General features: G+C 37.2%; 1 protein-coding gene across 1 annotated transcript; it reads left to right on the forward strand.

The window, feature by feature from the left end:
* Window positions 1-440: 440 nt before the first annotated feature.
* chs1 (chitin synthase 1) lies at window positions 441-27913 on the forward strand. The gene is made up of 35 exons (XM_023395272.2): window positions 441-739; window positions 882-973; window positions 4629-4764; window positions 5948-6133; window positions 6797-6998; window positions 8560-8720; window positions 9081-9156; window positions 9620-9738; window positions 10499-10676; window positions 10903-10999; window positions 12913-13009; window positions 13299-13420; window positions 13681-13776; window positions 14273-14437; window positions 14523-14670; window positions 16507-16572; window positions 16673-16848; window positions 17046-17104; window positions 17304-17504; window positions 17644-17812; window positions 18003-18118; window positions 19031-19210; window positions 19325-19429; window positions 19588-19705; window positions 20634-20715; window positions 20805-21043; window positions 21368-21444; window positions 21622-21703; window positions 22002-22155; window positions 22462-22566; window positions 22922-23032; window positions 24013-24150; window positions 24285-24364; window positions 24749-24815; window positions 26952-27913. Exons 2-35 carry the CDS (start codon window positions 927-929, stop codon window positions 27033-27035), a joined length of 4239 nt encoding a protein of 1412 aa, XP_023251040.1. The 5' UTR covers window positions 441-739; window positions 882-926; the 3' UTR covers window positions 27036-27913.
* Window positions 27914-28000: the final 87 nt, after the last annotated feature.

Here is a 28000-nt window from a genome sequence, read left to right on the forward strand (position 1 = left end):
GTGTGTGTGTGTGTGTGTGTGTGTGTGTGTGTGTCAGTGCAAATGATCCTTGTACCTTTTTACTGCCCCTCATAAAAACTGGATAGATAACTTCAATTTTTTGGCCAGTGAGAAGCTTTGATTACACACACACACACACGCATGCACGCACACACACACACCCAGTCTAAAAAATCTTTTTTTTTTTTTTAAATCTCCAATCATATACATTACTCATGTTGGGTGGATACACTATTTTATGGTTTATCATCAATATCTCCGAAACCTACGTACACACTTCCTGGTTTACACTGCTTACATGAACTATGATCATCGGACAGGCGCACACACACACACCTGAGGGGGCTGAACCTGACTCTCTACATGGGTGTTTCTTTCATAAACTGGTGATAACACACAAACAGATGAACAAAAGATAAACTGACTTACAGACTGTCAGTCTGACTGAGACTGTGACGCAGTTGGTTTCCAGTCCAAAACTCAAGATTTTTTAATGAAACTAATTTAAAATACATACATTTTTACTCATGATTTGGGATTTCATGTAATTTCATTCTACTTTGGATGGTTGAAACTTCTTTCCTGTGGATAAAAGTTTGCTGACATTTGAGTTTGGAGGACATTTTTCTGAGTTTGAGGTGAACTGAAGGTAGAGCTTCTTTGAAGAGATACAAAAACACTAGAGGTGGACTTCTGGAAACTTGAAGACAAAGATCCAATAAATAGAAGAATTATCAAGGTACAGTTTCTGTCCTTTTACATTTTAAAATGGCTTAATTAGGTCATTCTGTCATTTTAAAATACCTATTATACTGTGGCTAATTTAAAAAAGGACTAATTTCAGGTTGCTGTTTGAATATTTTTTTCTCTTTGACACACAGACTCTACACAAGTCACCTGCTGGAGCAGTGGAGTAGGAAAGCAAGATGGAGGAACTCAAATACAGAGGAAAGAAAAGAGAGGGAAGGCACAGGTAAAAATTAATCTAACCTACTTGTTGCCTCTTTAGGTCATTATGTTTATTTTCTGCTTCATTTAAGGCGATGACTGATGTTACAGATAAAAAAAGAGGATAATAAGTTGAATTTAAATATATATCAAATACATATGGATGGCAGCCCACTGGGTCCAGCTGCTACAATTTGATCTCAATTAGCCTGCCTGATCAAATATATGCAATGGGTAAAGACAGCTGTCTAGATGACACTTTCTTCCTATAGGCAGCACAACATCGTCTTCTCTGGTGGCTCCTTCTAGTGTTTGTGATCTAGGCTGTCATTGTGAGGCTTTTCGGCAATCAAATAAAATTGGTTCCGTACTGCGGAAACATGATAACTTGCTAAGGAAGCCTAACCTGTGGAAATATCCCTAAAAGTCTTTTAATGTGGTGTAAACCAAAGCTATTATCTGTAGTCCTATACCTATTTGTATTACGATTAATACTGGGTGTAAGCAAGGCCTTGTTAGAAATTCAATAGATTGCTTAATTTCTCTGTAAAATTTTTCTTATACATACAGTTTATACATACAGTGGCAAGAATAAGTATGTGAACCCTTTGGAATGACCTGGTTTTCTGCATTCATTTTATAAGATGTGATCTGATCTTCATCTAAGTCACAAATGTAGACAAACACAGTGTCTCTAAGCTAATATCACACAAACAATTGTAATCTTTTGTCTCTTTATTGAACACACATTAAACATTCATAGTGCCGGTGGAAAAAGTAAGTGAACCCTTGGATTTTTTAACTGGTCAAACCTCCTTTGGCAGTAATAACTTCAAACAAGTGCTTCCAGTAGCTGCTGATCAGACCGGCACAATGATGAGGAGGAAATTAGGAGAATTCTTCCTTATAGAACAGCTTCAGCTCAGCCATATTCTAAGGATGTCTAGTGTGGATCTCTTTTGAGGTCATTCCACAATATCACTATTGGGTTAAGGTCTGGGCTCTAACTGGGCTCTAGAATGTACTTTGATATTTATGGTCTTTGCCCTGCTACATCACCCAACTTCTACTGAGTTTCAGCTGGTGGACAGCCAAACTGACATTATCCTGTAAGATGGAAAGCTATTGACACAAAAACATTCCTAATTAGATAGCTGTTACATAATATATATTAAAAAAAAAAAAGATGTGTGAAGTATAAATGAAAATGAAGTTGGTTTGAAGTGTCACTGAGAAGACTTAACAAAAATCTGAAAAGCTCTCCTGGCCATTCTGAATATACATTTGTAATGGTCCCTAGCTCCAGGTCTACTGTCAAGTTGTGCGACGTGCCAGGCTTCAATACTGGATTAAATTATATCATAAGAAAAACATAATATGACAAGCTTTAACCTGCGCTGCCCAACAAATCTGGTGAAAACTGATTAGTTATTCAGGATGGACTTTGCTGAATGTCTGAATGCATCGATGAGAAAGTTATTGTGAATATACTACACAAATTCAGACAAACTTGGATGCTTTCTGTATCTGTTCAGAGGGCATAATCTGTTTATAATAACAAATAATTTATTTCTATGTGTTTACAACTCTAGTCTTAAGTCAGAAATGACCAACAGTCTGTCTAGATGGTCCAATATGAACATAGCTTTTTTTGTACTGTCTTCATTTGCATACAGTAGATAGAAAAGACATAAAGGTTACACTTTACAATTTGGCAACAATCTGTACTTGATCACAGATACTTACTGGAAGTGAAAAGATTAAATAGGGAATTCATTTCCTTATTCAAGGACAGTTTGGATTATTCTTTAACTAACAATGCTAACGAGGCAAAATTTTTCATGCCATCATTTAAAGTTATATCTGACTGGCTATAGTCATGAGACAGATTTAGAAACAAATACATTGAACACACAATGCAGCTTTGAATTAGGCAGCTGCTCCACTTTCACAAGCTTATTAACCTCTTTATCACTATTAGGAGGTTAATTGTTAGTGAGATGGATATTGGTAATGGATATAATCAAATTGTTTGTCTAGTGATATATCATAAAGTATTGTATTACCAAGTTTGTATTTGGTATAATTTACAATTTGAGGAAACAGGTAATTTCCCCGGTGCGCCGCTGTGTTTCTCTATTGCTGTGGCTGATATCATCCTAACAGACACTGACTGCTGTTAAGGGAGTGCTACTCCATTTAAAATGTTAAATACATAGTATAGTTTCAATCACCTTCTGCATATTTATACCACTAAGGAGAAAAGACTCCAGTTGTTTCTAGGATATTTCAAATACATTACATATATATTCTGCTATCATTCATCTGATAAAAAGGAAAGTTTTACAGGAAAACACATTTTCAATTAAGTATGATTTTAAAAAGGAAAAATAAAAAAAACAATGCCAGATATGGCATATAGTGTCTACAGTCTGAGAAAACTAGCAAATACTGGTTACTGAAATCACTGAAATGATTTTTTTTCAGTCATAAATAACAAAAATAGGAGCTGGGCAGAAAAATAAATACCAATAGTTTTATGATGCCACAAGGTCCAGAGAGCATTTAGCAGGATTGAAATGACAAAACTGGAAACCAAAAATCTATTTCTTTACTGGCATCAGTGGCATCAACATCAGTGTTGGCATTGTGTGTTCAACTTCTCTGTGCTTGAGTGACGAGGTATACATTTGTACTCTATTATAATTGGTATTGATTATTCAAATTAAATACAGTCTATCCTCCAGCACTTTAAAAGCTTAGTTCTTCTAAAAAGAGCAGCTTTTCATGGTTAATTACGTAATGACTAGTTATATGCATCATTGAAGACAAGAGTTCATCACTGTTCACAAACACTCTTATCTCACATAAACAGCTTCTGCCAGTGTGACTCAGGCCACAAAGAACAGATGTATTTGATATACGTAACTGATAATATTTGATTGTTGCTATGGCAAAGTCAAAGACCGCATATGCTATAAATTCCAGATAGAGAACCCACACCCTCCTAATTGACATTATTCAGCTAGCAGTGGGGGGTGGCTGATAGGCTGATAAATAATCAACATCTTAAGTTTGTTTTCCGGTGGAGACTCGGTCATCTGTCATACCTGTGTACCTTTGTTTGCTTAGGTCAGAATCCAGGCTTGGATCTCTATCACACATCATTCACCCTTCTCTTCATGATAAAATCTTTCATCTCACAGCATTGCGAAGTGGCTGGTAACAACAAAGTAGACAGACAAACAAAATCTAACAACTAAAAGAAAGAAAACAAGATGGGAATATTGTATTCAAAAAAGAATTGACATTGACAGCCACAAAAAGGTGGAGACAAATTGTACCCATGAATCTGTACCCTCTGAGGAAATATACAAAATGGGGTCAGTTATTTAAATGACTAGACCACACACACCCTGATCAAGACCTGCATCATCTGAATTATAATAATTGTAATTCCTTCATATATATCTTTAGTTGGTCTTGTTGGCTTCCTCGTGACAGGTTAACGCGCGCTCTGGTTTTAGCCCATGTCCGGCAGCAATCTATAATTCAATGGGTCTCACTGGCCTTCTGCCATGGATCTGCCATCTTGGTTAATTTTTCCTTGGACAATTATGATATAACTGTGATAGCGGCTCAAGATGGTCAATATATGTGCGTCCATGTGTGCATCTCAGGGATACATGGGATCCATTCCAGCTGAACCCAGTAGGAGCTGAGAAGGAATCTAAGAGAAGATGTTTCCAACTGGCCCAGTATCTGGTGGCGGTGATTGTGGGGTTAGCCGTCTTGACCAGTGCTGTTATCTCTAAGGTAGGATTATCTACCCGTCTATCTATCTGTAAAGTTATTTTTCTTTCTACTCCTCATTGGTGGTGAGGCATAGAAGGAGAAACACCACCATGAAGTTCCTGGCTCTGGTTTCAGAGGCATCAAGCTAAAAATCTTTGGGTCATTTTTCATCATAGGATCTAGTCAAATACATGTTGTGTGCATGTCTTTTACTGCCAGTAAGTGTTTAAAGCCGTTACTGTGTATTCAATATTCAATTGGCAAATTAGAAGCGATTGCTGTAAAAACTTGTATTTATTTTTTTTACTAAACTTGAACAAATTATTTAATTTGAATATGTGCTGTTGATGTAAGATGATACATTTCTTTAATTGTATCACTTTCTGTAGCCTGCATCTGAGAGTTGTTGTTCCTGAAACATTTAACCAACCCTGTTGTGATTAGAAAACTGAATGCTGTTTTAAACATATCTAAACTGCACAGGTAATTTTAGACTAATCAGCTATAAACAATCACGAACACCAAAAACACATTTATTTATGCATTAGATAAGTATTTTATATTAAAATATAAATTGTTTTCAGTGCAGTGATTGTAGTTCATTTTTTCAGAACTTAAACGGTTTACCAAAATATGTCTTATCTGTTTCTGCCTGTCTGTCCACAAAGTAACATGAACAATATTCCAGCTATTTATGATAGGGCAGGGCTTACAATACTTGATGCCTTTGTACCCATCTTTCTCCCTTTGTTGTTTTATCTCTCTCTGTTTCCTTGTGTATCTGTCTCCCTCTTTGAAAATGTCATCTTCATTTTTCTCTAACAGTCTTGTGTTTGCATCGTCTACCTCTGTGCTTCTGTCCCTATTCCCTTTCAGTTTTTAATCTTCCTCCTTTGGCCTCATCTTTAATTCTATGTCTTGTTGATGAATCACAGAGTTAGTCAGTCACAAAGTAATAAATCCCCAAAATATTACCGTCTATTTTCCTATGTAATAAAAATGTTTATTGTTCAACCTGATTAACTTCCTTATTGGTGTGAGGGTAAATGGTAATGAAGCAATGAGGTGTCCTTACAGATAATCTACAATAGGAGCTGGAAGCAGGGAGAGGTTGTCATTAAATCCTAGTCATCTTTATATTTACAGTACTTGGAAGTCCAAATTTCAGTTTTTCTTAACATACTTAAATTGTTTGTCCAATCAGGGCTCTCTCTTGGTGTTATCAACGCTGTCCAGTCCAACCTCCATGCGCAGCCAAAAGGAAAAACAGTTCTACATGCTGATGTTGGTTTTCTGTCTGGTTTGCCCCAACTTCCTGGTGTTCATTAAATCACTGTGGAGGTGTGCCTTCAAGAGCTTTGTACAGCCCAACATGAAGACCATGGCACTTGTACGTTTTTATGAATCATGCTTTTTTATTATGTACAATGCTTTGCATGTGATTGTAACAAATAAGATAATGGAAAAATTCATATGGTACAACCTTAAAATCTAGGGGTTAGCAATATCACAAGCATATAACAACAATATTTGTTTTGATTTTTGTTGGGGGTTGAGTTTGTAATCTGTTCATTTGTTACTCTTTATGAAAGAGACACTTTAGGGAACACTGTAAAATGGGTCCACAGTCAAATATTACACTTTACTAAACCAAATACATGACTATACACAAGTGCATGTACAATTAGCAGATCTTAACCATAGTATGTCAGTGCATCATATTGTCATGTTCCTAGTCAATGTGTACACATGAATGAGAATCATGCTTCTTGTGGTTTTCAAAATTACTGCACACAGGAAACAAGTAAAATCCTCACTGCCATATCAATACATTCAGCAAATCCACATAACATTTGATTTCTTGATTGGTAAACTAATGCTGAGCAAATGTCAATTTATTTAACCACAACAGTTCCAGTATGGTTTAAAAAAGTTAATGTTGTACAATTGGTGGTAATCATTTTGGCCATCAGTTTCATTCATGAGTAGACCAGTTTTCACCCACTGAAATATATGTATATGTGACATAATGGCACCTCTGTCTCTCTTCCAGGTTTGTGCAATTGAGTGTCTGGTGTCTATTGGTACTTCAGTCCTGGTGCTAGTCGTGATGCCTCAGTTTGATGTGTTGACTAATCTCTTCATCAGTGGAGGAGTCTGTATTATGTCAGCCATTCTGCAGATTGGGTTCAGACTACAGAGGGAAAAGTGGAAAATCGTGTTCCCAATATGCTCCCTCATTCTCACAGTTGCAGGTAACTCATTAATTTACTGCCCATTAGAAAGTCTTTGTCTGCCTTTTTTTGAACACTTGTAACTAATATCGACGACAGAATCACAAAGCAGACCTCCAATACTACCTTCACAGTCAAAAGATGGTGCTGTTGAGTGTCCAGTCCCATTTGGTTTGTTGTTATCTCCAAAATGAAAATCTGGATCTGACTGTTCTTTTACTCCATACACTTAACAAATCACTGCTTCACAAAAACATATTAAATTCACCTTTGAAAGTGTCTGTTAGCTCAAATGTAATGTTTGATAGCCATGCTGACACATATTTCCATATACAAAACTGGGACTATAGTAGTGAAGAAGAAAGAGGACAACAGTTTGTTATCTTCTTCCTCCTACGGCAAAGGTGCAATAATAGATGTCATATACTGATTGTTTTCCTCAGTTTCTCCCACTTGTTTTGAACACATTTCAGTCATAGTTTGTGCCTTCAGGTTTTGACTGAATTGAGGTGTCTCTAATTATCAGCCCCAACACTTTCTTTCCATTGTTCAGTTGTTTTTTTTTCCATGCAACATCTGGTTCAGTAAATCTGCCACCCTAATTGTAACAACTGTCTCAGATGAATGATATAAGATTTACTAACTGGCATAACAACACTGACAAGCTGTGATTTGAGCAATCAAATAGTAGTTTCATGTATGTTGCAAGCTCCAGGTTTCATGGAGGAGACAAACACTTCCAACAGCTCACATTGTTTATAAAACATGTTTGAATCCTGACAAACTTTTAGCTACAACATGAATGAAACCTAGTGCCAGAAGTAGCCTATCTAGGTAACAAATGCGAGGTTACCTAAATTAGACAAATCTAGGTAGGTCATGTAACAACGATTGCAACCCTTTCTCCAAGAAATGACATTTATCGACAACTTAATTGTTTTCCCAACTAAATTGTGGTGGTGAACGTAATCACTGGCTGGATTATTTTCAGAGGCAACATTTCTGTGAATAAAGTGTTACAGTTGACTACCTCACTGGAGTCACAAGGACGAGACTGGGGTGGATGGTGGCCAGACAAAATACGTGACCGTGACACCAGAGCCCGGGGTTTGCAACCAGTCGCATCTCCGTTTAGGTTTAGTTAAGGTTAGGGAAAGGTTGCAGTTTTCATTAAATGTGAATAAACAAGTCGTATTTTCTGTAATTAACCAGACCACAATCAGTCCCTATAGTGCTGCCAGTACCTAAACATTAACATGTTACATACCATTTCCTCATTATATTAACTATACCAACCTATTAACCTTAACATTATTAATCACGTTCTTCTGTCTGCATTACATTTCTTTCAGAACTTATTTGCTATTTACAGATGTATTGTTTATGAAAGTAATCTCTAGGATACCTGAGAAGAGTAATTTCTTTTCCAGTCAAATGACACCTGCTTCAATACTTTTACATTTTTTTTTAAGCTTGCACACAAATTCACTGACATAATAGAGAAACAGCTCTTATTAACTAACCAACTAACTAACTGCTTCATCACTTCACAAATTAACTAACCAATTCCTAACACTAACAGGTTACTGCCTCGTGGGAGTTGACTACTATGTTCGTGTGACATCATTTGTGGATAGACAGAGCTCCGACTGCTACATCTATGTTGGAATTGGAATTTTCTCTTCACTTCTCATCTCCCTTTGTTGGTGGGAAAATCCACTGCAAGCTACTAACCACATGCAGGTACAATGTTTTCTATAATGCATTTCTTTTATTCTGTCTTCTGACAACAACTTAACTACTATTTTACTACCACTATTTATTTCCAAAAAATGGAATTTACCCAGCCCATTCATTCCACTGTAGACTACAAGTTCATTATGTAAAAAGCTGAAATCCCCCATTAACCACGATCCTTAAAATATACTTTTTTAACCTCGTAATGTTTTGTAATTGCACTGCCAACGGTGCCAGGTGTTTTTCCATGTCTTCTCATACAGCTTTAGGTGGATAGTGATCTGTTTTTCGTCTGTATATTTGTAGTGTACAAACATATTGACTTGGCATGATCAGTGAGACTCTTTTCGATCCTTCTTCCTGCAGGATACATTGTCAGAATTGGATGGTTTCAGGGACTTTGTGTTCGTCATCAGCAGTATTCTGAGGATAATCATGATAGGTAATTATCTGCCATGAATGTCAGCACCAACATACAATACTCAAAGACCATGCTTACAAAATCACATATGCTCTTGAAATGTATTATTAACAGCCTGAGTTTTGCAATGCTTAGACTGGGAAAATGTAATTTCCAACATTCACAATGGAGAACAAAATGATTTCTATGATGTGAGGGATGCATATGGCTTACAGAGGATATTCTCCAACTGTGATGAAGTCTTAATTTGTTGTTTTTCAATTCAAACACAAACAGCCTGATTTCTTCATATTTACTTAAAATCCAGGGTTTCTTACCTTTTCAAATCAGCACACGATTTCATGTTAATCTATTCAAACATATTGTGTTATTTGGTTTCTTTTCGTATTTATTGTGCATTATATCTGTATATTTTTGATATTCCATCTTGTTTATATCGCACAGTGTCTCTTTTACATCAGTAAAACATTTTATTCTGTTATAGGAGGGGTATACCTGTTACACAATGTGCTTATTGAGAAGTCGATCATCTGGTCGGACTTTAACCTGCAGAAAGATGACTGGGAGTTACTGCAAATAGGACTCGTGCTGTTTTTCTTACAGGTAGGTAGGGGGAAGACAGAAAAGCAGGCATAGGGAGACAGACAGATATGGTATACAGCATAGAGTACAATTGGTATGTGTAGTTATGTCTTCTTCTGTTTCCCTTGAGGGATATTTACTAAGAATTCTTCAAATCGCATTTCTCTATATGTACTTAAAAGACCACGCTAAAGTTTTGTGCAGAGCTTCCCCGACACATAGGCGAACTAAGCACCTTATTGGGGACCCTAACCACCCAAGAGAGTTTGAAACTCTTGCTCCGGGCCCTGCAAATTACCCAAGGGCCCCACCTGCCCGTCGTGTAAAAGCAGGTGTCATTAGAATTTTATGAGAGGATGAAGTGGAACTATCCTTCTTTCCTTCCTTAACTAGGCCTGTGCAACATTTTGGGAACTACAAAAACATCTCCAACATTAATTCTGAATAACTCCAGCAGGTTTAAGTCAGTCACTGAGCTGCCTACTTCAGCCTCTTTACCCAGTGTTTTGTCACATGTAATATGGTTGCAGTTCCAAATGTTTCTTCTATTTAAACAATATTCAACTTGGAACTTTTTTTGCACTCCCCTGCTTCAAAGACATGCACAAAACATGCCTTAAAAAGTTCAGTATCACATCATGATTAATGGCACTTCATGCAAATCAGATGGACTGTGGCTCATTTATATCTGTAGTCCTAGCAACTGCCCTACTAAACTGAAAAATTTAATTTTATGCCCCTGACAATGAATTGCTAATATTTCCCTTGTCTCCTGTCTCAGGCCTTCTGCTCAGCAGCCTGCCACTGGTTTGGGGTGGTGGCCTGTAAGATTCATGCAGTCAGGATGAGTTTTGCACTGCCTGTGTGTTGCACAGGACCAACAGTGCTACTGTTGGGACTGACACTTTTTATAACCCAGGCACAAAAATTGGACGGCGCAGAGCATTCAAGCATCCATGGTAGACTTATTTTTTAACATTAACCCAATATTTAGAATTGTTTTTGCTCTCTTTAATGTCATTGAGATGTGCTCTTGTTTCAGTTTAATCAAATTATTTTTGTAATACACCAGTAAGCTGAAAAATGTTTGTATAGCTGTGGTGAAATGTGAGAAATCATTCCCTAATAAACATAATTTCACTTATTACCAGCATTCTGAAATGTAAAGCTATGTTTCCATTGCAGAGTTTTGTGGAGGCTTGGTCTACCTGAGCCATAAGAACACAACCCCTGTAGTCCTACTCGAGATTACCAGGAGCATCTGTCGTACTTCCCTTAACAGGTGTGTGAGTGTGTGAGTGAGTATGTACAACATTTCTGCTAACTGTATTTCAGCCAACACTTTTCAGCATTTCCTTGTTTCAGATTTAAACTGTCAGTGTCTGCGAGCAGTTGTACTCTTCACATTTCAAGCAGTTTTCTTGGTTTATAAATGTGCTTATTGTGAGTGAAATGTCCTAAATATCATGCCATATCCCATCAATCAATCAAACTTTATAGCACTTTTCATGAAGGTTAGTGCAAAGTGCTTCACAGATGACTGATTGTGAAGGAAATTTTTCTCACTCCAGTGTTCCTCTTGTTTTCCTAAACCTCACTAACACCATAACAACCTTCACATTGTTAGACATTGTTTAGCTTCTGTTATGACTGTTTGTGTCCAGATGAAGCCACTGCTATCAACTGTACCTTATAGATAAGGGGGTTCAAGGAAAGCATATTGTTCAAATCTAGTTGTTTTCAAGGATGAGCTAAGTAGGGGAACAAACAAGAGACATATAGGGCCCTATCTTACACCCAGCGCAAAGCGAAATGCCAAGTGTCTTTGCTAGTTTTAGACCGACACAGTTGTCATTTTTCTCTCCAGCGCCTACATTGTTTAAATAGCAAATACACTTGCGCTCATCTTGAGGCAGCAGAAACTGATTGCACGATGAACAAGCAAAAACCTGGTCTTAAGTCAGGGGCACAGTTATTCACTGTTATTTTATGGGCGCATTGTCAAGAGAGTAATATGTGGCAACATACACGGGCATGTCATGGATGTCTCTTGCATGAGACTCTGCAGAGAAGCATTCTTTCCTGGTAAATCCGCCACAGTGTTCCCCATTCATCATCTAATTTTGTCCACCACAGTTTCATAACAATCATGTAACATAAAATATTGCTAACATTGTGATTTGTGCCGTTACTTCACTGTAGAGCTTTGCACAGCACATTGATTAGCTCAGCCCTTCTTTGCCCCTCGGCACGCAGAGTTGCTGCTGCATGTGATGGGACTGGGCTCATTGGTCAGTCACACTATGTGATCAATTGACTGCAAATAGAATTTTACTCTGTGTGAAACACTGCACCATTATAATAGCACGTCTGGCTTTTAAAGGGAATGGGAGATGGCACTGTGATTGGTTTATTGGATGTTATGCCAAAAACACTCCCTTGATTAATTTTCACACTAAGCACAACCCTTTTGAACCATGCGCCTGGCGCAGCAACTGTTTTTTCCGACATTAAAATAGGCAAAAAGACATGGACTTGCACCACGCACTTCAGACTATGCGCTTTAGATCATTCAAATAAAGCCCACAATATTAATTATGCAACAACATGTGACAATGCAGATTTTGGTGACCAATAGCATCTTCATATTGTATATGCAGGTGCATCACCATGAAGCGCTTTATAAACAAGTAAAAGGATTTTAAAATCAATATGTAGACTGTCAGGCAACCAATGTGGGGACTTTAAAAGAGGTATGTGTTCTCTCCTTCTGGTCCTGGTCAGCACTCAGGCAGCAGAATTCTGAATCAGCTGAAGCTGGTTTAACATTTTTTTAAAGCTGGTTTATAAAGTTTTCGGGTAGACCAGATAGGAGAGTATAACAATAGTCAAGTCTGCTGGATATAAAAGCATGCATACATTTCTCAGAGAGATAAATGGTTGCACTTTAGAAATAGTTTTCAAATGATAAAAAGCAGTTTTGGATACAAGCCCCACGTGAGCTTTAAAATTTAGAATTTAAAATTGGTCTTGCGTCATCAGGAGAAATGGCTACATTAAGTTGTGTGTCATGAGCATAATTATTGTGACAATAACTATCACAAAATATTAAGTACCAAGTAATGTATCTACTAGCATCTACATACATCCAGTCATTGCATATTTTAACCAAAATGTTTATGGACAATTTGACAGCCACTACATACAATGGCCTTTTTCAATGCTGGCACTGGAGGGAGTGTGCATGTGGTCAGGCTTCGTCACATGTACCTACTATGTATGGAAGATCAAGGTAACCGTATGAAAACACACACACACACAATTAACACCAAAACTATCTGCATGGTTTGATATTAGTAAAGGTCAGTGAGAATTTGTTTTCCTTGTAATTTGGACAAACAAAACCCTTAAAAAAAAAAAAGACAATTTATACCATTCAATTTAATCTAAGCTACAGCCTACAATCACAATTTATCCAATTTTAGGTCTAATAGTAATTTCATCAAAACAGGGACCTCTTAGCTAAAATCAGATAAAAAGAAATACTCCTAAATGGCTCTATATGGTTCACCATATCTTAGGTCCAGCGTATAGAGAGAACATCTCAGCTCTTCGTTCGTCGACTCTATGAATCTGCTTTCATTGACCTGTCTCTGCTACTCAACACCAAGATGAAGGTGCCACGAGCCCGAAACCAAGAGAGGTGAGAGGGAGAAGAGTGCTCCTTATTACTTTATACTGTTTATTGCGTATGTTGTTGTTCGTGTCAACTAAGAGAAATTTTTACTTTTTTGCATGTTTGGTTATTTTATGAAATCATTGGCACAATGGGACTTTAATAGTCCCCAGCCTCCATAACAGATAAAAGTTTCCTTGACTGTTGAGAGAGTTATACATTCACAACATGAAATGTTTAAAACTTCTGTTGAAAACCTCTCCCATCCCCTCTCCTCTGATCTACAGCCATGATGACATACAGAACTGTGTGATCTATCTTTGTGCCACCATGTGGCATGAGACCTATGATGAAATGCTGAAGATTCTCACCTCCATGTTCAGGTTCGACACACAGTCACAGCAGACACCTAGGTGTACCAGTATCACATACAGAACATGAATTTAATTCCTTTTACACATCCCTTTAAAGCAAAAGTTAAGAGCAGCTAAAAATCTTGTTTCCACTGATATCCACTGGTTTAACTTCTCACCTTGCTGCAGTGATGTAGAAGTGTACTCCAGGGTGAGTCAATACATCAACAGACTTCACTTCTGATCAGTGTTGCAAGAGACATGAAATTTTCAACCAGAGAGGCTTTGAAACACAGATTTTGAGCCTGGTGTTATTTTGCTTTTATGTTGTGTTAATCATGAATTAAATGTGTCCACTTCATTTGCTTATGATTTAAGATATTAAAAGGACTTAAAATGCTAAAAATCTTTGCTGTGTAACATTTCAAATTGTATTCCCCTATATATTTCCTTTCATACTTTGACAGTTAGTAGAGAAGAAGAAAGTAGGCTTTTGCAGTGTTGTTACCATAATTTGTTGTTTAAGGTTGGACCGCTATCGAGGTGAACCAAAGGAGGAACATAAGGACTGTTTTGAGTTCGAGTGTCATATTTACGTGGATGATGCCTTCATGACTGAAAAAGATACAGGGAAAAGGCTGGTTAACTCTTACGTTGATGACTTGATCCAAGTTGTCATAGAGGTTTACAGGTGAGATTATCCATCTATCAACTATTTATCTATACATTTATACATCTATCTTTCTAACCAATCATCTATCCATCCAACTATTCAGGGTGTTTACCAACAAAGAGCCAGATGATGTGTCAATCATTGAGACTCCTTACGGTGGAAGGCTGATGTTTGTTATGCCAGAAGGCAACATGCTTTATGTTCACCTAAAAGACAAAAGTCTCATCAGGAACAAGAAGAGATGGTCCCAGGTATGGAGTACTAATCATGTTTTGTGTGTCTATTCTATTCCAGTAAATGTGCATGTGTGTGTAAATCAAGATGCTATTTGGTGGCAAACAGTAAAAGACTTGCACCAAGTAGATCCCAGTTAAGACATGAGCATGACACAGGGCATGGCTAAAAAAAAAATCTCTGAGTGTTCTAATGAAATGCAGTCGTCTAGAGCCCCCAGACTCTGAAGTCTCCCCTGACTGAAAATCAGTTGCTCTAAATCATTAACTCCGTTTAAAACGCGTCCCTTTGAGTCAGCCTTTGGTAATGTTTGATATGCATTTTATTTACATTGTTTTATCCCTAATACTTGTTCTTACATATCCCATTGCCTCTCTTCACCTATTGTCAAATCGTTCAAACATTGCATAATATAATATGTTTATTGATGCTGTTCTATTCTTTTTGATTGTTCTTATTGCTTTAATTATCTTCACTTCTATGTTCAGGCTCTTTGGCCTTCGCTTTTATTTTTCTGTGAAGCACTGTGCGGCTTTGTTAAGAAGGGGTCTATACTGTATAAATAAAGTTATTATTATTCACATCTCTGAGAAACAACAGATATTGAAGAGATTTTCAGATCACAATAGACCTACCACCCACTCCTCATATACAGTCTATGGCCATCATACATTCACAAACTGATTGACAGAGCAGGTGGCCCTTTGGTACAAAAAGGTGTTTTTCATTGCCAATTTTCATTACTGATTAGTCTGAAGAACATATTCAGAATTGAAAAGCGAGAGAGATAGGATCTCTATTGTCTTACACAGACTTATGAAGCTTGATAATGAGCTCAATAATAAATTCATTAATACTGCAGAGTACGCTGTGTGTACCATTTATATACAGTATCTGTTTCTGTAGGAATAAGTTTAGTTATAATTTAGGATATGCTTTATAATGAGGATACAATTATATTGTCCTCTCTGTTATGGGTCCTTTAAACACAGTTTCATCATGTCTCTCACATGAAACGAGTTAACACCCGACAAGTCACATCTGCTCCAGTTTCTGTGGGACAAATAACTACTTAGACTTTACAAGGGGTGTGAAAAAATTGATTAATTTAAGTATCACCATTTTTTTTTTTTTTTTTTTTACAATTTAATTGCCACACTAGCTAATAGATAACAGTTAGCCCGGGAGCTCACTGGTTAGCCTGGTAGTGACGGCATGTGAGACTGACTGACATTGTTTTTGGAAATATGACTCATGATATACATAGTCTCCTGAAGTGCATGATTCAAGTTGTTGAATGAACAGAAGTAAACAAAAATATCAAATCGTAATACTAAAAAAAAAAATAAAAAAAAATTTAAAAAAAAATCACATTACATATTTAATTGGCACCCAAATATCAGATCAGCCCTAGATTTTACCCATGTCTTTGACACAGGGTCGTGGATTTTCACACTACATTTTAATGTTAGGGCTGCAGAATATGCATAAACAGTCATATTGTGATTATTTTGGCAAATATTGCAACTGTGATATGCAATATTGATTGGAATGGTCTTTTTCGCATTTCATTTTCACTGAAAAAAAATGTAAAACTTCTGATGTGATTTTTGTTGAGTCTTGTGCCAAACAAACATATTCCTTTACATCTGGAGAATATGATTTGTAGCCTGGGGCATCTCTGTAGCACCACAACGCCTATGGTGCTCACAATGCACAACAATGCTGTGACACATTTTAACTTTACCAAAATTGCAGCTCCTGCAAATTTTTTGCAACTCCTGCAATATGGATATTGCGATTTCCATTACATTTTGATTAACGCAGCCCTAATTAATGCATATGACTTTCAGATTATGTATCTGTATTATCTACTCGGCTGGAAGGGCTACATCGTCAAGAACCCTCAGAAGATCCCAGTAAGACTTTTCTGCCTTTTGTGTAAAATATGTACATCTTAGTATTTTTGACAGTATGTGTGTAAAATACTATACTATAAATCTATTCTGTTTTGTGCAGCGCCAGAATAACCCATGCAGAGCCAGTTTGATCTCTTTGGATGGCGAGAGTTTCCTGTTGCCTCAGTATGACAACGACAACAAGAGAAAATTCATCTCAGATGACAACACGTATATCCTGGCTCTGGACGGAGACACCGACTTCCAGCCTAAAGCTGTGATTCTGCTTGTGGACAGGTCAGTGACAGAAAAATTGACCGACTCACTTGTACTATAGCAACTCAGGACTATGATCTCATCATTTTCCAACATAATTCACTGGTGGACAGGAAATGCTTCGCCTAGTTTTGTCATTCAGCAACTGTTTTCATTTATTATTGTATTATTTATGAATTATTTTTGTCATTGTAATCAAAAATTATGTTGATTGACAGGTTGAGAATGTACGACAATGTGGGTGCAGCGTGTGGTAGAATCCATCCAACTGGTATGGGTAAGTACAATTATTTTTTTTATTGTTTATGAATTTATTGCGCTCGCCCTCTGCAGCTGGTACCTGGCCATAGCAACCCATCTATGTCTGTCTCCAGTCCAGCACACGCCCAGTGTATTCTCTCATTTCTCTTGTGATTTGATTTTCTCTGTCACCGTGTCTCCTCTATGCTCACTACCATGTGTGCCGTCCATCACAGGTCCCATGGTGTGGTACCAGAAGTTTGAGTATGCAGTAGGCCACTGGCTCCAGAAGACAGCAGAACATGTGTTTGGTTCTGTGCTGTGCAGTCCAGGATGTTTCAGTCTGTTTAGAGGGTCGGCCTTAATGGATGACAGTGTTATAAAGAGATACACAACAACTGCAACAAGAGCATCGGAATATGTGCAATATGACCAAGGTTGGCAAACAGACACACATGTGCACCAGCCATTTTTACCCCCCATTGATTTATCTGTTTACCTTTCTTGTTGGCTTCTAGCCTGTTCACATCCGTACTAGACCATCTCTTTTTTTGCATTGTTAATATACTTTTCCAGGGGAGGATCGTTGGCTGTGTACTTTGTTACTGCAGCAAGGATGGCGTGTCGAATACAATGCTGCATCAGATGCATACACCAACTCACCGCAGGAGTTCAAAGAGTTTTACAACCAGAGGAGACGATGGGGACCCTCTACACTGGCCAATACACTGGACCTTCTGCACAGGTTAGTGTTATTTATTATTAGTAGTGGCGTTTCATTCCCCCAGTCACCTTTTCACTTAATTGATTAAAAATGTTAAACTCAATTTTGACATCATCTTTATTTTGATATATATTCTTATTTCTACTTCCTGTTTACTATTATACTATGAAATGCACATTGTACTCATACGCACTCTTGACTTAAATTGTAGTGGTGCTGAGACAGTGAAGAGAAACTCATCCATCTCCAGACTGTACATCTTCTACCAGATGTTCACAGTTGGTTCCTCAATCCTTGGTCCAGCATCTGTGACTCTCATGATAGCAGGTAGGTTCTGGTTTACTTTATTATTGTACTAGCCCTTTTTTATTGGCAGTCACTTAAAGACAGCGGTGGGGCTATATTTTCTTCACTAACACCATGTCACTGCCTCTCTCATCTCCTGTTAAATGATGCCCTTTATCATACTTTTTATACATCCATGACTCAATTTACATGAACTCTGTAACTGAAAACAACTATTTCTTAATAAATTTTATTTTTATGCTCAAAACAAATTCTGAACATTTTTGCAGAAACCTTGCATTCACACTACTATATAACACAACAGTGGTGTTGGAAGTTAACTTATTCTCTACGCAGCTATGGTGTGCTGTTTTCTATTCAAAACTGCTGTTGTAAAATCAGTTTGAAGTGCAGTTTCTGCAATTACTACTTGAGTCTCAAAGGGCTTTCCACACTTTAATTTTCCAGTAAATTTTATCTTATCATGAACGCAGGTGAACACGTGAGCTGACTTAAGATGGCCCTTTTGCACTGTGTGATAACAACAATTTATGACATTGCATGTCACATATCCAAGAGAGGTATAATAAAAATCAGTTTTGAGGAATTTTAGCAATGAATGCCAGGTGAATAATAGTGCTACGCAGTATAAACCTAACCCTATAAAAACCTAACCCTAACGTGTGAGTTACACTAGATTACTAGTATATTACTTACTAGTGTGTTATTTCATGTCTTATTCCGGTTGGTCTGTAAATGCTACATAATGTTTCATAATGCTGTATATCTTTGGACTTGTCTAAATCAAAAGAGACTTTATATTAAATTTTAGTGTGACTTATAGGAATTGAAAAGTTTCCACTTTAATAACTTCACTGTACTGACAGCCTGCATTTGCAATTTATTTCTCTTTTTCTCTGTCTGACTGTCTCTGTCCATGAATTTTCCTGACAGGTGCTTTCCAGTTTGTCTTCCGAATCACTGGAACACTTTCCATCGTCATTGCAAGCATTCCTCCAGTGTTCTACATCATCGTCTGTTTTGTAGCCAAGCCTAATAATCAAATTGTCATTGCTGGTATTATGAGTGTTCTGTACGCGTTCCTCATGACTGCATCCTTCTTCTCAATCATCGGTGCGTCAAAAAAACTCTTTCACTTCATATTACTAACATTTTTTTAGTAAAAATCTTTTAGTAAATATATTTTAACCCTCAACTGCACATACGCGCACCACCTTCTCTTTTCAGGTGACATGGTGATTCAGGGCACCTTCCTGACCCCTACTGGCTTGTTTTTGGTTTCTATGGCAATCATGTACATGGTGACTGCTATACTACACCCAGAGGAGTTTGGTATGATTATATAATCTCATAAATTTTATAAAAATAAAATAAATAAAAATCATGTTATGTTGTGTTAACAGTTTTATGTAATGTTATATTATTTTAACAGTATGTTATGTCATGTCATGCTAACAGCTTATGTTACATTACGTTATGTTCTTCCACAGGGATGATTATCTACGGTCTGATGTATTTCATCTGTATCCCCAGTGGATATCTCCTACTCACCATCTACTCACTGGTTAACATGCACATTGTGTCCTGGGGCACAAGGGAAACCAACAAGTAATGCACTGATCTCATTAGAAGAAGCAGTGCTACTTTTGGCTGCAAACAATAATTTCCATTATTGATTCATCTTTTAATTACTTAATTTTTAATTTATGATTTTATTAAAATGAGGCTGCAAATCCCCTAATTTAGGAATCCACTCATCAATTAAACTTTCACCAATCTATTAGCTGAGCTGATTAACTGACTTCTGGTTTTAGCACTAATGGTATTAGTGGCAGCAGTAAAGATAACAGTAAGGGGAAAAGTGGTACTGATGGAAGCAGAAAAAACTAATAGAAAGAGTAAGATTTCTTATCAGTAGTACGAGCAGCAATAATGGTGATTGTGTTACTATAATCAATTATACATCATTACATTTAACTGATTTTAAGTGAATTAAACACACTGTGGTGCAACTCCGAAGAGGAAAGCACTTGTGTGATGTAATCCATGATTATTATCACATGAACTGATTAACCCAGCATGTATACATGTGTCACTGAGTATCATGAGTTGAGTTCTTAATGTCAGAAACAAAATTAGCCTGAGAACTCAATTAAACTTAACAGTCCAAGAAAAGTGCAATAAATAAAATACCTACAGTACAACAATTTAAATTAAGATTATCAAGTTATGAATAACCAACTAAAAAAGTCACAAAAACGTAGGCAAATGTTCTGACAAGTCTACGATGATATGTGTATTGTCAAGAAGACCTTTAGCTAACCAAATCCACTAAATCATCCATCCTTTTATTTTCCACTGCTTATCCAATTCAGGATGCAGTGGACGCAGGGTGCTGTTAACCAATTATTCACTTGCACAACACATAAACAAGATTAATTCCAATCTGCATCCCCGATAATCACTCACCATGTGTGTCAGTATTTTAATGTGAGTCTGTTTTTTCTGACTGTCCTTCCTTCCTTCTGCCTGCCAGGGGAGAAGGAACAGTGAAGAAGAACCATAATATTATGTGTGACAAAAACTGTAGACTCTGCTGCTGGGACATGAAGATACAGGTACTGTTTGTTACCAAACAGCCACTGACGAGCCTTCCAATGGATGAATAGATGAATGGATAAATTATCTTTATCGTATTGCTTTGCAGATAACGCAGGAAACAGAGAATTTGATGATTCAACAGATCACAGGGCAGAATACAAAGCACGCCACCCCTCCCCTTCCAATCACAACCCAGGAAATAACTCCACAGCCTGCTGCAAAGCTGGAGCCTCAAGCCAAACTCGACAACACCAAAGAAGAAGCTGTAGAAGGAACTAAGAAACCTCCCACTGACATACTGAACATGAATGCAGCAAAAGGCGACGATGCCGCTTCCAATGAGAGGTATTTATTTTTCTTTTCTTTCCTCTCTTCTGTTGATCATTAATCTATTTGGTTACTAAATATTAGAGTCAACCTGCCAGAAACCTGTACTACTATAAAGTCAATCAGCCAAAATGTCATTCTGTCACAAACTCACCTCTACAAACTGGTGACAGTAAACACAGTTCAATACAGTTCAAGTCCCAAACTGAAGATGCTTGTTCCTTATTTAGAAAATATCAGGCTCAGATTTAAATTAGACTCTGTCCTTGTAGAAGGACAAATACACTGGAATTGTGAAGTACTACCCAAAATTAACAAGTGTGTGTGCGTGCATGTGTGCAGTGATGAAAAAAGGAGCATATCACTGAGTGGATTTGACGAAGATGACCTAGAGGAAACAGAGGAGTTTCCTGTCAGTGGTGAGAAGCACTTTAAATGTTTATTTGTCCTAAAAACTTTTTTACTACTGTCATTTATACAATCCACCATGTAAAGCACAATAGGCATAGCACACTATAATGATGTCACTTACGTGTGTCTGTCTGTGTGTGTGTGTGTGTGTGTGTGTGTGTGTGTGTGTGTGTGTGTGTGTGTAGACTGGGTGACGCCGGTGAAAGAGGAGTTTTTGAAGAAACTGACATATGCCAACATGAAAAGAAATCTAAAAGAACAAATACGGTAAATAATTAAAATTATACAAAGAAATCCGAGTTTTTTGTTTCAGTGACTATCACTGAAGAGAAATTCACTGAATAGTTTCTATTAATGTGTCTGTATGTGTTGTTACTAATGTTAAACAGGTATGTGTACAAGCATAATTTGTAAGAAATTTTATGTGCTATTCATTATGTGTGTTTTTGTATTTTTCATGTCTTAAGTCAAAACAGAACACAGTAACACTGTTGTTTCAGGTAGAACTGTACAACCGCAATTGTATAATTACAACTATTCATTCTTGTGCTTTTCTTCTCCCCAGATACGCACTCCGCAACAAAAATCAGGGTGAACTGTGTGAAGAGTTGGTCGTAATGTTAACAGATACTGTTAATGGAGAGCTAAGTGTAGTGGGGCCTGAAGATATTCTGACACCAAGCCAGCTGGAGGAGTTACAATATGCACTGGCAGAGCAGGTGATAACTGATTTGATTAAAATAGAAATAATGTGTTGTTCTAAAACAATATGTGATGAGTTTGGCACCAAGAGCTCAGCTATTTAGTTTCACTTTCTTTAACATTTATTTTTCCATATTTATTTGATATCTGTCAATGCAATTTCCCTTATGAAATAAGCATATAAACAGTTTACTGCTTTATTATCTCATCAACATATTGCTACCTCTATTTCCAAGGCTTTTAAATTTTATGAAAAACCTAAATTAAAATCTAATGCAGAAGAGGAATGATTGAATCCCTGAGTAATTGACTCTATCTCCTAGGCTCGGCGTATCCTTAAAACCAATCGAATGGAGAGACTAGAGAAGAGAGTAAAGAGAGCCATCGAGAAAACACTCACCGCCCCGCAGGTGCAAAAACTAGATGAGGTAAGATGCTGATTCAGCCCCCGGGTCTGTGAGAAGCAAATCCTTTACAGCAGCTAACAGGGACAAGTCAGGCTTAGCTATAAAGCAAAAAATCTTTTTTCTGTACAGATAAACAAAAAGTTATTTAGAGAAAGTATTGCCAGCACACCTGTCACGTATGAGAGAGGATGTATTACAAAGGGTAAATGGAAATGTTCTGACATTCTCAGCTTTACGATAATGAAGGTACATCAATGAAAAAAGTAAGCAGCCATCCTGAAATATTACTTTATGATTATATTTGCGATGGCTTCGAGCAGATGAAAATTAATATTTGCATTAAAAATTGTTTGTGCACATGAATCTATGTTTCTAGGGTGAGCAAGACTTCTGGAACAAATTACTTGAGCGCTACTTGAAGCCCATTGTTGACACTAAAGCACATCAGGAGGAGGTCACCAGAGAACTGAAGTCACTGCGCAACAAGGTCAGATTTACTGTTACTGTATTGCATGTACTGCAAATGTTTACCGTTTGTCTAATTGTATTGATAGTGAAGTCTACTACAGAAAAGGAGAAGCCAAAGATAAGTGAGAGCAAAAGTTGCAAACAGGGGGTTCCTAGAGTGCACATGCAATAATAACGCCAGTAAAAGTGAAGAGCATCATCAAAAACAGACTTAGTTTGTTTCCTGTGTAGCTTTTTTGTTTTGCTTAAAATGTATCAACCTTTTTTCTAGTGCTGACCAATAAGTCGTATTTTCACCATCACTGCAATACAAACATGTGCATTAAACTCATTGCAAAAGACTAAATGAAACGCGATGAATTAGAAAGAAAAAAAAAATATATATATATATATATATAAATAAATAAATAAATATATAAAACAATATTTTATATTATTTTATATACACACACAATGCAGTCACACAGGGTTTTCAAGGCGCAGCATCGGGCAGCAGGCCTACTTTTTTCATAAACAGACATTGATGATAAATGTTTGGTTATCAAAGACTGCAACCAAGATATGTAGAGAGCGGGACATTTAACATATGAAAAATAATTTGTCAGTGTTGTCTGGTAGACAAACTACAGTATGTAATGATGGCACTGTTTCTCAATTACTGCAAACATATCTTAGGCATTTCTCTAATGCGATATTTCTTTTACAAAGTGGTCAACATATTTGCTGATACAGATACATCTGTAATAAGTTATCATTACCTGATGATATTAGAATTTCAATTTGCTAACTTTGAAATGTTGAACAAGGAGTTGTGGGAAATTTTAGACCTTTCTGGGATGTTTATCTTAGTTAAAATTTTTGTCCATTTTGAATGCATGCTCACACTTTTCACAACATTTATCCACTACCATTGCAGGAAATTAATTGACATGTTGATAGTATTTTAGTATGAAGAGTTACAAAAAAAAAAAAGCATTAAATGTTCCCTCCTCCCCACAGGCCGTCTTCCTGTATTTCATCATCAACGTGCTGTGGGTGGTAGCTACCTTCTTCCTTCAGGCCATTGGAAATGATGTCATCAGCATCAAGATCCCTAAGTACTTTCCAAATGGAAGTGAATCTGGAGAAGTCCTCAAGGTGTGGCCAGACAGACTAACAGTCCTAGATACATGTGCTGCAACAAGCAACTGAATAAGGACTCCGACATATTTCTGAAGCAGCTTTAACTCCTGCTAAAAGTTATCACCATTACTGTCGTTTTGTATTGACAGGTGGAGCCTCTGAGTTTGATGTTCCTGTTATCTTTTGCTATTCTTCTACTTGTCCAGTTCTTGGCTATGTTATATCACAGGTAGGCACACACACACACACACACACACGCGCACGCGCGCACACACACACACACACACACACACTAAATTCTCATCACTTTTGCAGTGGTAAAATCTGATTTTGTATTTGACAGACTCACTGCTCACAGACTAACCTTGAAAACTAAGCAGGAAACATCCTAACTTTCAGATACTGCAGTGGCAAAGAAATACCAAAGTTTTTCCAGTGGTACTGAATATTTCCCCCACCAGGACCAGCGGAATTTTGATTGATGAATTCCTGCCTTTACGGAGAATTATAATGATATCCCCTGTTGTTATCAGAACTGTTGTGCATCTATTGCCTCATTTTCATTTTCCATATTTTCTACTTTTGTTTTATCTTGGTGCCTCTCTGTTTGCAGGATCTACACACTGATCCATGTGGTTTCTTATCGCAGCACAGAGAAAGACTATAAAGAGAAAGATGATGTAAGTAACAAACCTCAAACACACACGTGCATACACTCCTAACACTGCAGGGGTTTGTTTTTTGGTTTTTTTGGGGTTTTTTTTAAATTTGAATCCTTGTCAGGTACAAGACTTGCAGAGCCTTGATTATATTAAGCCACTATGCCACTTGGGCCCCTCAACATACCATTGTTAAAGAAAAAGAGCCAAGTTGTAAAGCAGAACTACACACAAATCTAAACTTCCCTATCAAACACTAAAACATAATGACAGCTCGTTCAAACACCAAGATAAAGATACTCTACACTTTGGTGTCTTTTGCATCAGTGTTTGGAGTACATCTGAAAACTCACTCAAACTGGAACTGACTAGGACTTAAAAGCACCCTGGCCACAAACCAGCCAAACACTGCTGGCACAACATACTACACCGTCTCTGACACGATTCACGCAGAGTATGGTGTATTTGCAGCAGAATATGCATTCAAATGGGATTTTAATAAAGACTATTGCACAAAAGAACATTTAATCATAATGTAGATGTAGAGAGTGAAATAATTGATACTTAAGAAGGTCAGTGCATGAATGCAATAGTTATGGACCAAATGGAAGTGGTAAAGAAAATTAATTATTCAGATCATAGATTAATAGAGGTGGTGTGAGGAAAAAAATGTAAATGAATCGTGAATGACTAATGCACTGCTAGAAACTGCACAAACTATAAAGTGTCTAAACTTTAGATTGAAAGCACTATGCTGTCAAACACATAACACATTCTTGAGATTTTTTAGCCACAGCTCATTAATACAACAAAATTATGTTTCAGATTAATTAAAATAAAGTATTCATGATACCGATACATAACTTACAAATGTTTTGTCTGTCAGTTTAACATAAGCACAGGCTGAAATGCAAAGGCTTTTACCTAGTTTTAAACAGTACAGATCTTGATAAGCAGTGGAATCTCTTTTTCAGCTTTAATTTTCCTGAATTAATATATTGGTCAATTCTGGCAGTGTGCCACAAATAAAATTAAATGAGCAGCAGGATTCTGGCTAACAGCTGACCCCATATACATGCACTAGTTGCAATGCAATGTAATGTAGGTATTAAAGCAAATTACTAATTATACACAGTAGCTCAACTTAAAAGAAGGACGGATGCTAAAAATCCAACAAGCAACTACCAGACTTCTGCATATGCTGGCAAAAAAAGTCACAAATCCAAGGCTACTAAAATGACAACTAAAATGTCAAAAAAATTAAATTGGAGGGTTCCTAATTTGCCCAAACAGCCTCGATCCGAGGTGTTGGCTGTCTGAGTTTGGTCAAACTTCAGTAACCTTGACTATGATATCACACAAACAGAAAATTCAATCAGCAACTGCACATCCAGCAGGAAAGTCAAGTCACAGACAGACACAGCTAGTGATTTGCCAGGAGGAAAGGAGGGAGAGTGTGTCCGATTCACCTACCGGTAGAAGACCAGTCCTCCGTGGTGGTGAAATGTTCAGATATGCCGTCGACGTCGCATTTTTCCTCCACTGTAGCCAACTTCTTGTCTTGTATATTTTGAGTGTCAAAGTCTATGCTGTCATGTCCTCCGACACCGTCCTCCTTGTTAAACCGGGCGCAGGTCCGTCGGCCTCCCATCAGCTTTTCCTCAGTCCTCCATGTTGAGCCAATGTAAGCAAAGCACGCTATCATAAACCATTTAGCTAATGTCATTAGCACTACTGGAAAACTTGCCAATTAAACCCACTTTATTCCATTTAAACAACCTTGCTAACTTTCTAGGGTTTAATAGGAGTGGAAAAGGCCACAGTGGATCCACCTCATAGTTTTTACCTGGGTGCTGGCCGTTTGCAGCAGGTTGCCTGTGGCGCGAGGGTGGAGTTTTTAATCAAGGCAAAACTTACTTCACCTGTGTTTCCCTCGGTAGAAACAACCGCCCAATCACAGTGCAATACAGTCTGCCACCGCACAATACGACGGACTTTACCATCTACTGCAATTCAGGGGGCGCTGTTTCACTAAGTAACCTGGTGGATATTTGGGGATATATTGATTCACTGGAAAGTAGTCTGACAGTAGTGAATGACACAAAAATATTTTTAAGCAGCTCATGACATTGTTTTTTGTGTCTCTCTGTCATTCAGGAGGATGATGAGGAAGGTGGCATAGCTCTGGAGACCCACTTTGCCAATGGACTTGCCATTACCAATGATGACCTGTATCAGTAACAACCAACTGTAACCACTGAAGTCCGACAACCAGCACACACGGGCATCACCTGGGAAGGCAAAATGGCACAAGGGATATCAGTTAAAACAGATTCATTAAGCTTTGCTTGACAAATTAAAATGAGGAATTGCTATCATGTAAAGTCAGGCTTTTATTCAAAAAGTCAAAAAGATCTCAGGTATGATCAAGTGTTTTATTTGAATATTTTTACTCTTAATAGTTTTATTTATTTTGTTTAAGTATGGTTGAATACATTAGGTTTACAGACTAATTAAATGCCATCTGAAATCGAGGGTGTTGTTTGTTGAACAGATTGTACATCCCATTGTAAAATGATTTAGGAGGGTTGAAGGTAAAACAACAAACTATAAGAAAGGCAGTGTAATCTCTTGATTGTTTTCTTTTCATTTAATGTATCTGCACCAAAATCAGTTCTTTTGTGAATTACAATAATGGGATGGATGAAGATGGAAACAAATGATTTTTATTTGTTCAAGAATTATCTCCTTTGCAATTCAGGTTACAGTATTAATAAATTAATTCATTACTCTCAGGAAACAGTGCCAGTCCTTCACAGATTTTTAAATTCAATATTTGCATATGAATTATTGTGAGAATTATTTTCATCATTTTATTGGTAAATCTCACATATTTTATACTCTAAATACTTTCTAGTGTAAGTTACACTGTGTTGCCTTTTTAATATTGTGTTGAGGATCTTATCAGTGTAATTATGTGTACCAACTGTAAAAATGCACTTTACAAAGGGAGAGAATCTTCTTGGAAAGATTTTGGTAAATTGTTCAGGAAACTACTGAGCTGATTAAACTAAATATGTGGACAATCTTTGTACTGTAAAAAAAAAAAAGACAATAAAGCCTTTTCTGTATTATGTTCTGACTTATATTCAGCTGCTCTTATTCATTTTCACACCCCATTCACACATGCTACATGAGTAAAAATA

The sequence above is a fragment of the Seriola lalandi genome, unplaced genomic scaffold (genome assembly GCF_002814215.2).
Source record: "Seriola lalandi dorsalis isolate HSWRI2012SDOR001 ecotype SW California unplaced genomic scaffold, Sedor1 jcf7180002054959, whole genome shotgun sequence".
NCBI lineage: Eukaryota > Metazoa > Chordata > Actinopteri > Carangiformes > Carangidae > Seriola > Seriola lalandi.

Bases quoted from the DNA above. Each gene is read 5' to 3' on its own strand.
- chs1 (XM_023395272.2), top strand. From the start codon at position 927: ATGGAGGAACTCAAATACAGAGGAAAGAAAAGAGAGGGAAGGCACAG. The intron at 6,134-6,796 runs GTACGTTTTTAT...TCTCTCTTCCAG, and splicing joins ACATGAAGACCATGGCACTT to GTTTGTGCAATTGAGTGTCT. The intron at 13,010-13,298 runs GTAACCGTATGA...ACCATATCTTAG, and splicing joins ACTATGTATGGAAGATCAAG to GTCCAGCGTATAGAGAGAAC.